Raw genomic sequence first — 18,620 nt, 5'->3', positions numbered from 1 at the left:
TTATAAAAGGACTAGAAAAAAAAGTAAAACAAGGATGCTCACTCCATAATACTTCCAGTAAAAAAAATGAAGGTAAACTTGATTTAAGATAAAAAAGAATGGTCAATCACTATTTTAATTTGTATAAGATCATACGGAGGTAAATAAATTTATTGTTGCATCAACCCCTGTAGTTCCTAATACTGCAACCATTCTTCTGCTGACTTTAGTACTGTCATCAGCAGCTTTGCTCTGCATGTAGGTGATCTATATTCTGCTTCTAAATATTTTTTTCTTTCATTCTGTCTGTGGTAGTTAGATTCAGTTGTCAACTTGGCCAGGTGAAGGCACCTACTTCTGTTGCTGTGGACATGAGCCAATGGTACGTGAACCTCATCTGTTGCTGATTACATCTGCAGTTGGCTAGGAGGTGTGCCTGCTGCAATGAATGACATTTGACCTAATTGGCTGGTGCTTAAATGAGAGAGTGCAACATAACACAGCCCAAGCAGCTCAGCATACTCGTCTCAGCACTCGCAGTTCAGCCCAGGCCTTTGGAGATGCAGTGAGGAATCACCCTGGGGAAAGTTGTTGGAACCCAGAGGCCTGGAGAGAAGGCCAGCAGAAATTACCCTGAGCCTTTCCATGTAAGAAAGAACCTCAGATGAAAGTTAGCTGCCTTTTCTCTGAAGAGCTAACAAAATAAATCTCCTTTTATTAAAAGCCAATCCATCTCTGGTGTGTTGCATTCTGGCAGCTAGCAAACTAGAACACTGTCCCTGTAGTGGACAAATCTAAACTCTGTTTGGGTTTAGTTCTTTAAAAAGTCCTGTATTTTCAGCAAAGTATTCCTCAAGGGTTTTGGAACACCTCTATTTTATCTACTCTTTCACAGAAAAACTTGGAGGAATGTGCTCAGATATTAATGGTTTGTTGATATTCTAAGAAACTAAAGATAAATTCAAAAACTAATACTTTAGCTTTAGTACCTTTCTTGCTTCACAGGGGCATAAGGCCTCACTAAGGAAATTATATTGCCACACTGGGGAACAATATTTAGGACATTTATTGTCAGTTGAAGGCCACAAAATATTATTATCTAGGAGTCACCAATTTTTCAAATAAATAAAAAATATCTGTTCATCATACATATTTGATAATGTGTACTGATGGTTATATGGTTAAAATGAAGTGGCATGCCTAGGGTTCCATGCTGTGGTAACTAAATAAATTTTGTAAGTTTTTATTTTTCTGGAATTCAGTCTGCATAAACCAAAGCTAATTGCAGTTACTAGAGCTGCAGTTATGTTTCTGTACTCAAATAGATATAGATATATATGATATAAATATATAGATACAGATACAGAAACAGTTATCAAAATAGATGTAGACAATATATATACATATATAAAGTATATATAGAGTATTGATACATATATATATATCTGTATATGTATATCTATCTCTATATATATACATATATATATATCTTTAGCAGATAGACAAAAATATGCTGGAATGCAAAAGCAGAGGTCCATGTAGAAGAAACCTCTGAATAGTGTCTTCCTACATCTTTAGATAAGCAGTTCATGATTATAATTAGCAATCAATGAATGTAACACCTCCAACAACTAGTAGATTAAAAAAGTAAAGACATGATCATATAAATATTTTTAGGATCAATTTCTGGTAAAATTCAACACCAGTACCTGATTAAAAAGTGGTTAGAAGGGGCAGTGCAGTGGTGGCTCAGTGGCATAATTCTTGCCTGCCATACAGGAGACCCAGATTTGATTCCTGGAGACTGCCCATACCAAAAAAGAAAAAAAGTGGTTAGAAAATTAAAATTAGAAGTGAATTTCTTAATTTGATTAAGTTGATTCACATGATATATAAAAACTTCATACTTAATAGTGAAACAAATTATTTCTTTTTGAAAACATAAGATGATATTGTCAACTTTCTTTTTTTGACAATCATACTGAAAATTTTAAACAGCATGATTGGGTAAACTTATTGGTACCTATAAGCATAGATAGACAGGAAGAGAATATTTATAGCAAAACAAAAACAAACATTAAATCATTTTTTCATAGTATATGACATTTTACAGAAACAATTTAAAATAATACTCAGATAAGAGATTTCCAAGGTTGCTAGATAAATAAAAAATATATAAGAATTAATGGTATGTTTATATATGAGCATCATAAAAATTAAAATTTAAAAAAATAAAATACTTATAATAGTATTAAATATAAGAGATACCTAAGAACAAATCATAATAAATTGTTTAATTTCTCTAAATTTATAATTACAAAAATATGTTAAGGGAATTTAAATTGTACCTAAATAGAGTTCTACTATATTTGCAGGTTAAAGAGAATCAATGTTATAAGTGTGACCATTCTTCCCAGATACATTTTATTCAATCCATTCAATTCCAATAAAAAATCAAATTGTTTTTATTATCATTATTAGTATTTCCCTTTGATTTGATAAAATATTCAGGGGAAAATGAAATCATAAGGCTTTGTTTGATAAAAAAAAAAATCAAGACTAGTTTAAATCTATGGTGTTCTAGGTTACTAGCTGCCAGAACACAATATACCAGAAACAGAAAGCTTTTAAAAATGGGAATTTAATAAGTTGCAAGTTCACAGTTTATAGGCAATAGAAATGCCCCAATAAGCAAGTCTTAGAAATGTCCAATCTAAGGCATCCAGGGAAAAATAGCTTAGTTCAAGGAGGTTGATGAAATTCAGGATTTCTCTCTCAAGTGGAAAGACACATGACAAACACAGTCAGAGTTTCTTTCTCATTTGGAAGGACACATGGTGAATATGGCATCCTCTGCTAGCTTCTTCTCCTGGCTTTCTGTTTCATGAAGCGCCTCTGGAGATGTTTTCCTTCTTCATTTCCAAAGTTTGCTGGCTGGTGGATTCTTTGCTTCTCATGGCTATGATGTCCTGCTCTCTCAGAATCTCTCTTTCTCCAAAATATTTCCTCTTTTATAAGATTCCATAAACTAATCAAGATCCACCCAAATGTTTAACAATCAAGAGTTGATTGAGTCACATCTTCAGGGTGATGATCTAATTATAGTCTCAAACATACAGTACTGGATAGTGATTAAAAGAAGCAGCTACCTTTACAAAATGGGATTAGGATTTAAACATGGCTTTTTAGGGTATATACATCCTTTCAAACCAGCACATTCCACCCTCTGGACCTTAAAAAAGATATGTTTTTCCCAAATACATAATACATCCATTCCATCACAATATCAGAAAACTTAAGCTATTCCTGTAACATTACAAATATAATAAAAGGTTAAAACCAGTACAAAATCTCAAAGTTAGTTGCAGACCTGGTGTGTTCAAAATCAAAGTTCTCCTCTGATTCTGGAACTGTAAAAACTCAAAACAAGTTATTTGCTGCCAACATACAAAGGAGGAACAGTCACAGGATACATATGCACATTTCCATAGGGAGGAAGAAACACAGGGGTCACTGGACCCGTACAGTTTCAAAAACCTGTAGGGCAAAGACCATTAGATTTCAAGCTTTCAGAGTCATTTATCTTTGGGGATTTAGAAAGCAGCAGTCTCATCCTTTCCAAAGGCCTGTACAGAGACCTGCCTCTCTCCAAATGCAAACTTGAGGGATATTAGGGAGACCAACTTTTTCTTGGCTCCACCTCTCCAAGGATCATGGCTGTACCCAGGCTCTGTGCCATCTCTAGGGCACACACTCAACCCTTCCATGTGGTGGCAGCCAGGCTCTCCCCAGGCCCCAAGGAATGTGCTTTGCCTTCTCCAAGGCCTGAAGTGACATGACTCTTCCACTGTGAGAAGCTGGAAGGCCCATCCTCTGCATCTGGGGCAAACTTGAACTCATGGGCTTGGGTGGGTCTGCTCTCCTGGCCCAAATCTTCTTGACCTCAGACCTCAGTCTCAATGGTTTTGCCTCTGAAGTTATTTTTCCTCCAATGTATCCCTTCTCGGAACCCCCCAGTCCAGACTGACAGCAACTCTGTTTATACAGGTCCCACAACACTCTCATTGGCTTTCTATGCAGTAGCCTTGGATCATGCCCATCAGATATAGGAGTTTCCACAAATCCTTCCTGGATACTCCATGTCCAATCCTGGCTTTCTCTGAAATGGCTGGCTGGTTTCACATTTGGCCAAGACCTTATGTGGGGCACTATTCTCTGGTGTCTCCCTTCCTGGAGGCTCAAAATTTTTCAGAATACCAATTTCTAGTTTCTTTGCACCCAAGAGTTCAGTTCTCAGCTTATCTCCTTCCTATTGCATTTCACTATAAGCTGTGAGGAGAAACAAGGCTGCACTTTCCACATTTAATTTGGAAATCTCTTCTGCTAAATATCCAAGTTCATGGCTTTTAAAATTGGTCTTCCAGTCAAAGCCACTAGTCAATTTTGCCAGAATATCTGTTATTTTAAAACAAGGATTGCCTTCCTTCCAGTCTGCAATAGCACACACCTATTTCTGTCTAGAGCCTGGTCACAGGTATCTTCAGAGTTCACATTTCTACCAACAGCCTCTTCAAAGCATTCTAGGCCTTCTCTATCAGGCCTCTCCATAACTCCTCCAGATTCTTCCCCTTATCCTTTTAAAATGTTCCAACATGTTTGATATCTGCAAATTGCAGCAGCACCCCACTCTCCAGTACCAAAATCTGTTATAGTTTACTAGCTGCCAGAATGCAATATACCAGAAACAGAAGGGTTTTAAAAATGGGAATTTGATAAGTTGCAAGTTCAGTCTATAGGCCATGGAAATGTTTCAATTAAGCAAGTCTATAGATATGTCCAATCTAAGGCATACAGGGAAAAATAACTTGGTTTAAGGAAGCCGTTGAAGTTCAGGGTTTCTCTCTCAAATGGAAAGGCACATGGCAAGCACAGTCAGAGTTTCTCTCTCATCTGGAAAGGTACATGGTGAACATGGTCAGGGTTTCTCTCTCATCTGGAAGGGCACATGGCGAATATGGCATCATCTGCCAGCTTCTTCTCCTGGCTTCCTGTTTCATGAAGCTCCCCAGGAAGCATTTTCCTTCTTCATTTCCAAAGGTCCCTGGTTGGTGGACTCTTTGGTTCTCATGACTATGTCATTCTTCTCTCTCAGAATCTCTCACTTTCTCCAAAATGTATTCTCTTTTATAGTATTCCCATAAACAAATCAAGACCCACCTGAATGGGTGGAGATGTTCCACCTAATCCAGTTTAATAATCACTCTTGATTGAGTCACATCTCCAGGGAGATGATCTAATTATAGCCTCATACAGTATTAAATAGGGATCAGAAGAAATGGGTGCCTTTTCAAAATAGGATTAGGATTAAAACATGGCTTTTTAGGGTACATGCATCCTTTCAAACCAACACATATGTTAAATAATTCAATGTGATATTGTTGTAAGGAACAATTAAGAGTGCAGTGGAACATGAGTCCAGAAATAGGCTTTGCTAAATTGAATGCTTTGTATTGGAGATTACACTAGAGATCTGTGGGGAATGCTTCTCAGCTAATGCAGGTGGGATCATTGAATATCCTTATTGTGCCATACATCAAAATGATACAGCAACTAGAATAGTAATAAAATGACAAAGGGAAATACATACTCAAGCTTAAACATAACTTTTATAAGCTAATGTGCCTCAGAATACGCTTCAGTATGGGAAAGGATTTTTTAAACAAGATATACATCTATGCACACAAACATGCATACATAAAATACTCCCCATAAAGAAAAGATTAATACATTTGTTTTCACTAAAATAATGAACTTCTACTTATAAAAATATATTGTAAGGCATTGGTTTATATATTCCAGATTCCTTCTCTTCCATGTTTCCTCGCCAGCTGCTGACTGACCCACAGTAAAGGCCACAGATCTGTTTTATGTTTATTTTGTTTGTTTTATAGCAGTTTTTCACTTCAGTTACCAATTTCTATGTCATTAAGCTTCTGCTGCATAGTAGAATATCTTAAAATCTTAATGAAAAAATTAAATATAGGTTTCTTGATCATAAAACTTTAGGGGTAAGTTGATATTACTGTGTTACACTTTAGGTAAAGTGTCAGTGAGGATGGCCATGGTCCACTCTATTTCTTCTGAGAGTAGTAGCATACCTGAGGTATAGTCTCTTATAATGATGGCAGAAGCAGAGGAGGGCAAGCAGAAATAAACCAGCACATTGCAAGTCTCTACTCATTTTATGTACACTAACATTCCCAGTTGAAAATGGAATTTCAATTCCCCTGTGGAGTAAGTAGAGGGAAAGATATACATATTCAGAACAATAATCTAATCTAAATTGATATATTCATATTCATTAAAAAAATTCTATGCAACCATAAACTTGAAGGAAATGCAGTTACATGATCAAATTGATGAATATTGTGGAAAAGAAGCAAGTTCCAGCTGCAATGACATTTTTCTCCATAGCAAAACTTAAGAGTCATTGCTGTATCTTATCTTATAGGAACAAAAACAAACCAAAAGGAGCAACCCCCCTCTTTTTGCCCTTGTTTTACATTCACATGTTGGTACCCTACATTAGTGACATCTAAAACTTTGAATTTTGAATAAGAACATTATTCAACACAGCCTAGACCAAGTGTATACCTCTTTTGATCTGGTACTGTGTTAATTTTATTATCACCTGAGCAAATTATAGACATGGATTCAAGTTTGGTTCATTTATGTGTGAGGTGAAACCAAAAATTATTTCAACATATTTAAAGTGTTGAAGGAAAAAAAATCTGTCAATCAAGAATTCTATACCCAATAAAACTCTCCTTCTAAAAATGAGGAAAAAATTAAAGCATTCCTGAGTATATGAAAGCTGAAGGAGCTTTTCACCCCTATCTCTGTTCTAGAAAAAAACACTAAAATGAGTTCTTCAGATTAAAAGGAAAGGAAAAAAATGGGAAATTGAAGCTATATGAAGAAATAGAGATCTCCAATAAAGGGAGATGCATGAGTTAATATAAATGTCAATATTATTGTATTTTTAGTTAGTAAGTCTTTCATTTTACTTTTTATATTACTATAATACAAGTACATAAAATATTATAAATCTTTGTTTTTGGACATACAGTCTAAAAAGAAATTTCATGATTAAAACAACATAAAAAAGCCCAGACAGGTATGAAAGCATGACTTATATATGCTATTGAAGTAAGAATGATATTGCTTCCAACAAGATATAAGTTTAGTATATTAAATATGAGCCCCATTGCCATGACCAGTGCAGCTCAGTGCCAGGACTGAAGGGAGGTGTGAGGCAAGGGGAAATTGAGAAAGGAACACAGGAGACAAAGATGTAGTTAAAGATGGAACCAGGTGGTACTCAGCTCGGATGGAGACTCAAAGACTCTGAGAGGTTCAGCACTGTTTATTTTATAGGGCTGCAAGATAAAGAAAGTAAAAAATGTAACTAAAGAATGGGGAAGGAGGAAGCTTGGGCTGAACCATCTGCTTCCTTGTGACTGGATGAGTCAAAAAGTTTCACAGACTCAAGCAGCTTTGAAACATTTTAGCCATTTCAGGACATCAGATGCCTTTTCCCACAGAGACAGCTTTGCTGTATCTCTGCAGTGAGCATGTGACCTCTGTCTCATCCACAGTCAACAGCCTATGATACCTTCAAATAAATTATCTAAAATATACCCAAAGGAATGAGAAATTATGCAAGATAGTTGACTACAAAAGGTCAAGTAGGTATAAATAGAGTCAGTAATATTGGAAATGAGGGACAATGAAGACATAAGACATAGAAAAAGTGAACAGCAAAACATTAGAAGTAAGCCATGACATCAATAATTTTTTAAAATGAAAATTTATTAAAATTTCCATTTACAAAAGAACAGTTTTTCAGAATAGATTTAGAAAAAGAAATCATGATCTAACTCTATGTTATCTACAGGAGAGTCACTTTAGTTCCAAAGACACAAATAAGGTGAACATGAAAAGTTGGAAAAAGATATTCCATGAAAATAACCAAAAGACAGTTGAGGTAGATATATTCACATCAGACAAAATACACTTTAAGTCACAGTTGCTACAAGACATTTTAAATTATATAGATACAATATATAATCACAAATTATATATTGAATAGAGGGTTGATTCATCAAAACATATAACATTATAAAAATATATTTCCTAACAAGAGAGTTCCAGAAGGTAGCAACTGAACATTGACATAACTTAAGGGAGAAATAAACAATTCTAGAGTAATAGCAGGAGACTTCAATGTGTCAATTTCAATAGTGATTAAGCTATCTAGACAGATGATCAATAAGAAAATAGAGGACTTGAACATCAGTATAAATCAACTAGACCTAACAAGTATATATAAAACTCTCCACACATGAACATCAGAAAACTCATTATTCTCAAGTGTACAGAAATCATTCTCCAGGATATATCATATACTAAATCTCAAAACAAATCTCAATCAATGTTTGGAATAATACCATGAATTTTCTAAGACTAATATGAAATGAAGCTGGAAATCAACAAGAGAAGCTAAACTGGAAAATACTAAATGTGTGAAAATTAAACAGCACACTATTAAACATCAAATAGATCAAAGAAGAAATCGCAATTGAAAGTTGAATATGAATATGGATGAATGAAAATGAAAACACAACATACCAAAGTGTATGGGATCTAACACAGGCAGCAATCAGAGTGAAATTTAGGCTTTAATATCATCACTTGAAAAAAAAACACATAGAAGACACAATTGATTAAAATTAGAAATGAAAGTAAATCATTGTTAGTGATCTAACAGAAATAAAAAGGATGATAAGAGAGTATTATGAAAGTAATTTTCATTATCTATGAACTAATTCAGCTAATTATTATCTAATAATAGATAATAATTTCATTATCTATGAATAATAAAGAATTCTTTGAAACACACAAATCATCTAAACTGACACAAAAAGAGAAAATTTCAACAAACCAATAGCAAATAAACATAATGAATCAGTAAACATAAACCTCCCAACTAAGAAAAAACTGTGACAGAGTGATTATTACACTGATAAACTCTAACAAGCATTCAAATCAGAGTTAATGCCAATCCTCAAATTTTCTAAAAAATTTAGAGGAGGGAACACTTTCTAATTCATACTTTAATGTCAGCAATAGTCTGATCAGAGTCAGATAAAGATACTTTAGGAAAAGAAAAATGTCTACCAATACTGCTCATGAATATGATTTAAAAATAATAAAAATCCTTGAAAACTGAACCCAAGAACATATTCAATGTATTATGCACATATTACCAAGTGAGATTTATCCCAAGAATACAACGGTGAGTCAACACAGTAAAATCAATCATTATAACATATCACATTAATAAAAATGAAGGGAGGAAAACTAAAAAAAACATGATCATTCCAACTATTGCAAAAATGCGTTTGACAAAATTCAACATCCTCTCATGATAAAGAAACTCAAGAAAACTACCTCAATGTGATGATGGCCATTTATAAAAACCTCATTGTTAACATCATATCCTATGGTGAAAAACTGAAAGTTTCCCTCTAAGACCTAAAACAAGACAAGGATGCCTTACTTTTACCACTGCTATTCAGTGTCATGCTAGACTTCCTAGACAGAGGGTTCTAGTTTACTAGCTGCCAGAATGCAATATACAGGAAACAGAATGGCTTTTAAAAAGGGGAATTTAATAAGTTGGTATTTACAGTTCTAAGGCCAAGAAAGTGTCCCAATTAAATCAAATCTATAGAAATGTCTAATCTGAGGCATCCAGGGAAAGATACCTTGGTTCAAGTAGGCCAATCAAGTTCAGGGTTTCACTCTCAAGTGAGAAAGCCCACGGTGAACACAGTCAGGGCTTCTTTCTCAGCTGGAAGGGCAGATGGCAAACACGGTGTCATCTGCTAGCTTTCTCTCCTGGCTTCCAGTTTCATGAAGCTCCCCAAGAGGCATTTTCTTTTTTCATTTCCAGAGATTGCTGGCTCATGGACTCTCTGTTTTGTGGTGCTGCAGCATTCTCTGCTCTCTCTGAATCTCTTTCATTCTCCAAAATGTTTCTCCTTTTATAGGACTCCAGAAACTTCTCAAGACCCACCCAAATGGGTGGAGACATGTCATTATCTAATCCAGTTTAACAACCACTCTTGATTAAATCACATCTCCAGTGAGATGATCTGATTACAGTTTCAAGTATACAGTATAGAATAGGGATCATTCTGCTTTTATGAAATGGAATTTTGATTAAAACATGGCTTATCTAGGGTACATACATCCTTTCAAACCAGTACACAGAGTAATTAGGCAAATATGGTTTGATTAGGTTTTATTTGTTTACATAAAGTTTATTTGCTCCCTGTATATTATGACAACAAAAAATAAAAATTAGAAACCCGACACTTCAGAAATAATTACAATTTGAATTTCTTATTATGACAAATTCAAAAGAAGAAGTAAAACTATCTATGTTGACAGATATCATGATTTTATATATGGAGAGAGACAATCCCAAAGATTCTGAAAGAAAGGTACTGGGGCTAAGAAATGCATTCATCAAATTTGCAGTGCACAAAAAGATCAATATGGAAAAATTGGTTGCATTTGTATATAATAACAATGAACCATATGAAAATGAAACAAGGAAATAACTCCATTTACATTACCTTCTAAAAAGAATAAAATATCTAGCAGTAAATTTAACCAAGAAAGTGAAAGACCTGTACACTGGAAACAAAACATTGCTGAAAAAAATGAAAGACCTAATGAATGGAAAGGCATATTATGCTCACAGACTATATGTCATAATATTCTTAAATTGTCAGTACTATCCAAAGTGATCTAGAGATTCAGGACAATTCCTATCAAAACTCAAGCAGCTATTTTTCAAAGTGGAAAAAAATTCTCAAATTCATGTGGAATTGCTGCCCAATCAACAAGTAGATCTATAGACTAGAGGTGAGTTTACCAGTGGAGACAAGACTAGATAAATTGAACCAGATGTGTCAGCTGATATTAACAGAGCTACCCAGTTAACCTAGATTAATCTATACCAAATTACTCTGCTACAAAATGTAAAGTTTGTTCAAGATGTACTTATTCATTTTTATTATTCTTAAGAATAATAAAAGTATTGAAATTTTACTTATTTTAGTTATGCACCAATAGCAAATTATCAATAGCAAAATTATACAAAACTTAAGGTTGTCATGAATAACAAATTCTAGTTATAGATAGTGATTTCTAAAGTACTCAGTTTTTAAATTTTATTTTTGTTGTTTTAATATATAGAGAGCAAATACAGTTTGTAATAACTTGGGTCTTAGTTTATTATATTTTACTATGATGTATCTTCATTCATAATAAGATATACATTTTCAGATTATCACTATAAACCCATTCTCTGAATGATTTCAAAAGAACAGGAGGTTTCCCCGGACAACCTTATGCTTATGTACACTAACTCAAAAGTCTTTACATGAAAAACTCTGAGTCTAGAGACAATTTACATGTCCTGGGCTTTAATTGTTACTTATGATTTTACAGTAAATTTATACAACTTTAAACAGATGTTGAGTGATCAGTCAACTGGGAGTTACATTAGATACAGTTACTGCTTTGCTATTTGAAATTGGACTTTGAATAATTAAAATGACTGGAAGTCTTGGATGATTGCCCATGTTGCTCTTGAAAATGAATAAGTACATCTTGAACAAACTTTACATTTTGTAGCAGAGTAATTTGGCATGGATTAATTTCTGGATGATTGTCTTCACATCTTTGTTTCTGAGGCTGTAGATCAGAGGGTTCAGCATGGGGATGGCCACTGTGTAAAAGACAAAGGCCATCTTGACCATGAGCCATGAGCTTTTAGAGTTAGGAACACAGTAGAGAAAAACGATAGTTCCATGGAAGATGGTAATGGCAGTTAGGTGTGAGACACATGTGGAAAAGGCTTTATGGTGCCCCCCAGTTGAAGTCATCTTCATGACAGTGATAAAAATAAAAGCATAGGAAATAAGAATGATCATCAAGCTTCTGATTTCATTGAATGTGGCAGTCACTAAAATGATAATCTGGCTAATGTAGGGGTTAGAGCAGGACACAGCCACAATTGCAGCATGTTCACAGACAAAGTTATTTATGATATTATTCCCTATGAAGGATAATTCCAATAAAAAGTAGGTAAGTATTAGGAAACATACTATACCCCAGGAGTATGAGGAAGCAACCAAGAAACAACACAGCTTCTGGGACATTGCAACAGTGTAGAGCAGAGGGTTACAAACTGCCACAAAATGGTCATACGCCATCACTGCCAGCATGAATGTTTCTGTCACTACACAAATGCATGCAAAGAAGAACTGCATGATGCACCATGTGAAGGAGATATTTCTGTCTTCCACAACCAAGTTTTCTAAGAGTTTGGGTGTAACCACTGTGGAGTAATAGAAGTCAACACAGGACAAATGGCTCAGGAAAAAGTACATGGGGGTCTGAAGTTTAGGATTGATCCTGATGATGACAATCATGCCCAGATTTCCCACCACACTGATTGTGTAGATGGTCAGGAATAAAAAGAAGAGGGGCACCTGTAGGTCTGGGTATTCTGAGAACCCCAAGAGGATGAATGTGGCTCCAGCACTCTGATTTCCTTGGTTCCTGTGGACAAAATAGGAAAGTTGATCCAGAGAAACAAAAATTGAATTAAGCCAATAAAATGAGGACCTTTGAAAGGTATAGTATGTCTCCATAAATAATGTTGTTGTGAACATTTGGTGGCACTGCTGCATTATTTCAAAAGTTAGAATATATTAAGGATGCAAGTCTACAGGGAATAAGATTTGTACTAATGGATTAATGAAGATGACATTGTGAGTAGATTCTACTATATTTTAAATAATCAGACTCAATATCACCAGAAACAGATGGCTTCCTGAGAACTGACAATCTGGCATTGCAAGAATCTGAGTTTATTGAAAAGTACTTGTATTGGTGGAAATACAAACTATGAGTACCTAGGGTTTCTTTCCTACCTCACCTCTTAAGCTAATGGACTACTTTAATGGGTTGTTCCGTTTTCCTTTTCAGTTCTTTCCTTGTGACTATTAACCCTCTCAACATATTCTAGAGTGAGGCTTATAGAAGAATACTGAACATTTTCACTCATGTTAAACTAATTTTGAAACCTTTAATATGCTATTCTTCATTCCATAATATGTCATTTATCAGCAGGTGTTCATTAACATGTCCACTTGAATGAGATCATTCTGTGCATCTGATGTTGTTCATAATCTTATACATTTCTCTGCAAGGGGGTGTCAAATGCGTACACGTGTGGGGTTGATTCTTGCCAGGAGTTCGAGGGGCTCCTGGAGGCCAAGATAGAGCAGCAGTTGAATTCCTGAATTCTCAGAGAAAACCTCCCCTTAGATTTCATGAAAATAACAGACATTGAAATCCCTGGACTCTTTCTGAACCCAGCAACCCATCAAACCCATTCTCTACTCTGTTCTTCAGCCTTGCCCCAACAACTTTGGGATCACAAGAGTCAATCTGATCATACCCTTTATATCTATCATGTTAGTCACTCACTGAAGAGATAGGTGGTTATCCTTCATCACCCATTTACTTATGGTAATCTGAATCCATCCTCACCATTTCTGACACATCCCCTCTGCCTTTCCATCCACTACCACTGTTTACCAGGATGGATGTCATTTGAAAGAAAGGAAGAATTAATATATAATGCATCTCTGTCTTTGACAAACTAGGCAGGCATTATGGCAACTTAGCCACACATGTGTTTGTCTCCTGGAAAGATTATCAGAACTCAGTATTTTCATTCTAAAGTGAAAAGGAAAATTAAATGAATCAACTCACCTAAATACAAAAGCACCTATGTAATTCATTTGCTGAAGATTTCTTTGCTAAGATTAAGGACTCCAGAAATGCTCCTGCTTAATATTCCACTAATAGAAATAGAACTGGAAATAATAGCAGGAGTGAGAGGTATACTTCATTGCACATTTCATATAAATGACTTTTTCCAATATGTTAAGAAAACCCAGATATAGCCAAGAAAGTCAGACTTAAGTGCCAAATCCTGACAGCAAACCATTACAAAAATATACTATTAAGGCCTTGGGGAGGTGTACAATAGGGTATTATTGAAGGGAATCATGCAACTAAATGAAATTATGTCCCATATGATATCTTGGATGTATGCCATTTTTTCTAATGCACTGGAGAATAAAAACCCATCAACTGTACTCCATTCCTATTTAAGAAAATTTGAAACACACTGAATACAGAACTGTGAAAGAAAAAAATTGGCTATAGGTAAAAAATCTGGAGATAGTACTATCATTCCTTCTATTTATTTTTCTTTTTTCCTTATAGAGTTATATTTATTATCTAGCTATAGTTTAAAAAACATTATATTGCATATTTTCCTTTTTAAATTAGCAATATATTGTAAATTTCATTTCCCATTAACATCTGGTTTTCTTAAATAAAAATTTCCATTGATCTTCAAATATGTGCAATGTGCTCTCAGTTTGTGTATATTGATTATTAAATCTGAAAAAGAAATAGAATATATCTCTCAAAAAATTAAGGTATATGGAGGCAATAATATATCTATTAAAGATGGTAACTGTATTCATCATGCCTTAACAAATTCATGTAAAGATACTTACACCTAGACACAAGTTTGTTTCTTACTCATACAATGCCCAAAATGCATTTCTGATCATTGGGCAGTTAGGTGCAATACAATGGGTTTTATAGGGACTCAGCTTCCTTTCAACTTGTGTTTCCACCATTTCATCTAAGGCATCTGAGGTGAAGTTCTCTTCTTCACAAGAAAATACAATTTAAGAGCAATTACATAAATATATCTTCACTGAAGGTAAACTCCATTGAGGAAGACCTCATTTAAAACATAAGGAAATTCATGGGCAGGAGATATACTTAGCAAATTCAGGAGCACTGCAGTCAAGGAACCACAGATGAGAAGATATATGGAAATTACTTAACATGAAGATTTTAAAATGTAAAATAGTATCCATAGATATAGTTAACTAAGGCAAGACAATATGTACAAGCCCATCACTATTTGAAAAATATGGAGATGAGTAATAGCATCACATAAAGAAAGAAAAATCGATGAAAAGGCAGTACAAATTAATTAAGATGGAAAAATACATCTTATTTTCACTTAATTATCACTGAAATTAAGTTTGTCCCTCAATTATGAAGGTAAGCAATAAACCACAGTACTATTATCACTACTTTTGATCATAGGCTCACATATATTATATCATTTAGAGATGAAAAACTACCCCAAAATACTTTTATACTCATCCCCATCTCTGAATGTCAGTAGTCTACAGACAGGGATATAGATATTGTTCTCTAATACATGATTGGTGAATCGTGGTTATTACTCTAATGAAAATTTGCATTTTTAATATTTTGCTAATTGTACATTGTACATCGGTATAATTATTTTTGCAATTCTAAGTATTTTAATTATTTATTTTAAAGTATGCTTCTAGGAATTCATTCATAGTCTCCACCAGACTGCCAAAAGAGTCCATGAAGGGTAAAACAGTTACTATAAAACTCAGTAAATTTCATGATAACTGTGTGGTACTGATCCAGAATGCAGCAAAGAGAGATAATGAGATGAAGGAGGATTTAAAATAAGAATCAGAAAGAAAAAATCCTACATATGTCTAATAAATTTCCAGAAACAGATATATGAAAGAATGAGGAAACTTGAGGAGAAAGCATTGTTTGAAATTTGTCTGATTTTAACTTTAGCAATCGCAGTGATAATATCATCCACCCATTATTCTTCTACTCGCATTAGGCTCCCTCCTTCCCCCTTCTTCTTTCCCTCCTTTTTTCCATGTCCTTTGCTCTCATTTTCTTTTTCCTTCTCTGTCTCTTTACTTCTTTTTTTCATCCCTAAAATTTAAAAAAAAGTAAATTAAAATCTCTTTGTTTATATTAGTTTATTCACAAATTTTTTAGGCTATACAGTTACATTTGTTTAGTCTTAACAAGCCATAAATTTCACTCATTTTCCCTTGCATTTTATTTTTTTATGTTTTTTAATTGTGAAATATAACCTATGTATATATATATATATATAAAATAAAAAATTTCCAGGTACATTTTAGCAAGTAGTTATAGAAAAGATTTTAAAGTTTGGTATGGGTTACAGTCCCAAGATTTTTCATTTTTTCTTCTACCTCCTCCAAGACACTAGAGACCAACAGAAATATCAGTATAATGGTTCAGCAGTCCTACTCATTTGTTAAATTCTATCTTCTATATTATATTCCTCCTTCTCTTAAAATAACATATATACACAAAAGCAATAAGTTTCATGGTATCACAGCAAATACCTGTAAAATAGATTTCAGAATTTGGTATAGCTTACAATTCCACAATTTTAGGTTTTTATTTCTAGCTGCTCAAATGTACTGGAAACTAAAAGAAATATCAGTATAATCATTCAGCATTCATATTTATTTGTTAATCTCGATTTTCTCTGTATAACTTCACCATCAACTTTGATCTTTCTCCCACTCTTTAGGGTATTTGGGTTATGCCCAGTCTTACTTTTTCATGTTGGAAAGTGCTGTTGACAATATGAGATAGGGGGATGGAAATAGTTGATGTTCTGAAAGTGCTGGCCTCTCTGTATTTCAGGATTTGTCTGGTCCAGGGACCCTCCTGTAAGTTGTAGGTTTTGGAAATCTAACCTGGTGTCTGAGACCTTTGTAGAATCTTGTAAAATGCCTTAGGTATCTTTTAGGATTGGCAGGGATGCTTTTGTTGGGGCTTGGTAAATTATTATAGGTAGCAATGTCTAACTGAAGTATGCATAAGAGTGGCCTCCAATGTAGTATCTTGACTCTATTTGTACTCTCTCAGACACTGATACTTTGTTACACTTCTTTCCCCCCCCTTTTGGTCAGGATGGCATTGCTGACCCCACAGTGCCAGGGCCAGGCTCATCCCTGGGAGTCATATCCCATGACCAAGGAGGTTTTCATCCCTGGATGTCATGTCCCATGTAGGGAGAAGAGCAACAGTTTCACTTGCAGAGATAGAGAGAAAGGCCACAACTGAGCAACAAAAGAGGTCCTCTGGAGATGAATTTTAGTCATACTTATAAGTAGCTTCTCAGCTACATACATAAGGTTCATAAGAGCAAACCTCAAGATCAATGACTTGGCCTATTGATTTGGGTGCCCCGAATGTTTGGCACAGTATCCAGGGTCTCTCTGGTGGTAAAGTTTAATAGTTCCATAATTTTTATCTCTTCTGTCAAGGGACTTGCCAATACTTTTTAATTATCTGCTTAGTATACTCTGGGATATATCCAGCCATTACATTAAGCTTTACATGATTAAAGGCTCTCATTCTTATTCTGGGCTCCCTGTGTTTGGGTTGTTTAAATGATCTATCCAGACAGGTTGAGTTAGATTTTGTGCAACACAAAATGTACGTTCTGGCGGGCCGCGGTGGCTCAGCGGGCAAGAGTGCTTGCCTGCCGTGCCGGAGGACCCCGGTTCGATTCCCGGCCCCAGCCCATGTAAAAAACAAACAAACAAACAAAATATAATAAAAACAAGAAAATGTTTAAAAATGTTTCCCTTCCTTCCTTCCATCCTTCCTTCCTTCTCTGTCTTTCCTTCCCTTCCTCCCTCTCTCTAAAAAAAAAAAAAAAAAAAAAAAAAAAAAAAAAAAATGTACGTTCTGGACATAACAAAATGTTCCTTCTTTGTTCTCAAAGATTAGGTGAAGTTCTAAAATACAGGTAATGTCTTCCTTACACATGTATTCTGAATTACCTAATCTAAATCTGATTGGATTCATTCTTATCTCTAAATACAAGATTATACATATGTAAAACTGCCCCTCAAACAGAAATAAGAATGACCACTCTGAACTAAATGTGATGGCTATAAAAGCTAACAATTTAGGCCCCGATTTTCTTATAATATTTTTAATTAGATCATAAAATATTTGCTCTCTTGTTTCTGCCTTATTTTGCCTCAGTAAATGTCTCATGGTTCGTTTACACTGTTGCATGCTTCACAACTTTATAACAGCACCATGTTCGATCATATGTTTACACCATCATTTACCAATGTACTTCTCAGTAACTGCACATTTCAGCACCTTTATTACTAAGCTTCATGTATAATGTCTAAAGTCAACAGTCCATCAACATCTCAATTTAAGATAATTTCATTGCTCCTAAGAGATGGGTAACCAATAAACACATCTTCACCAAATAGAAAATCCAAACCACCCCCTTACTCTTGTCACTCTCCCCCATTATGTACCTCTGTATGCTGTAGTACTGTTGGTGTTTTCCTTTTAAGCATAGCCCATGGCATGCAATAGTATTTTCCCCCAATACACTGAAATTATACACTCTTTGTACAAGATTCATACCTTGGCAGTAATTTATGCAATAATTTATTTATATTTGTAGTGTTAATTGACACGAGTTTATGCAACCCCTTTCAATCATGTTCACCTTCATATGGTAATATTACTTATAGACCCAC

At 34.7% G+C, this 18,620-nt stretch overlaps 2 protein-coding genes across 4 annotated transcripts in view; both read right to left on the bottom strand.

The window, feature by feature from the left end:
* LOC143661899 (olfactory receptor 5D18) overlaps window positions 1-13,937 on the bottom strand; it is a 41,467-nt gene extending 27,530 nt beyond the window's left edge. The window contains exons 1-4 of one of the 3 annotated variants that reach the window (XM_077135141.1): window positions 13,903-13,937; window positions 12,612-12,681; window positions 6,138-6,266; window positions 1,689-1,783 (exon numbers count right to left, since the gene is read on the bottom strand). The gene's annotated coding sequence lies outside the window, so the exon portion shown is untranslated. Of the gene's footprint in view, window positions 1-1,688; window positions 1,784-6,137; window positions 6,267-8,670; window positions 8,858-12,611; window positions 12,710-13,902 lie in introns of those variants that run through there. The other 2 variants (XM_077135142.1, XM_077135143.1) reach the window with 2 other exon arrangements.
* LOC143661898 (olfactory receptor 5D13-like) lies at window positions 9,015-15,781 on the bottom strand. Its single transcript, XM_077135140.1, has 2 exons — window positions 13,903-15,781; window positions 9,015-12,681 (listed from the first exon to the last, which is right to left on the bottom strand). Exons 1-2 carry the CDS (start codon window positions 13,929-13,931, stop codon window positions 11,739-11,741), a joined length of 972 nt encoding a protein of 323 aa, XP_076991255.1. The 5' UTR covers window positions 13,932-15,781; the 3' UTR covers window positions 9,015-11,738.
* Window positions 15,782-18,620: the final 2,839 nt, after the last annotated feature.

This window comes from Tamandua tetradactyla, chromosome 18 (genome assembly GCF_023851605.1).
Source record: "Tamandua tetradactyla isolate mTamTet1 chromosome 18, mTamTet1.pri, whole genome shotgun sequence".
Classification (NCBI taxonomy): Eukaryota; Metazoa; Chordata; class Mammalia; order Pilosa; family Myrmecophagidae; genus Tamandua; species Tamandua tetradactyla.
Note: the sequence above shows the minus strand (reverse complement) of the source record. Positions and strands in the feature narration are given on the sequence as shown.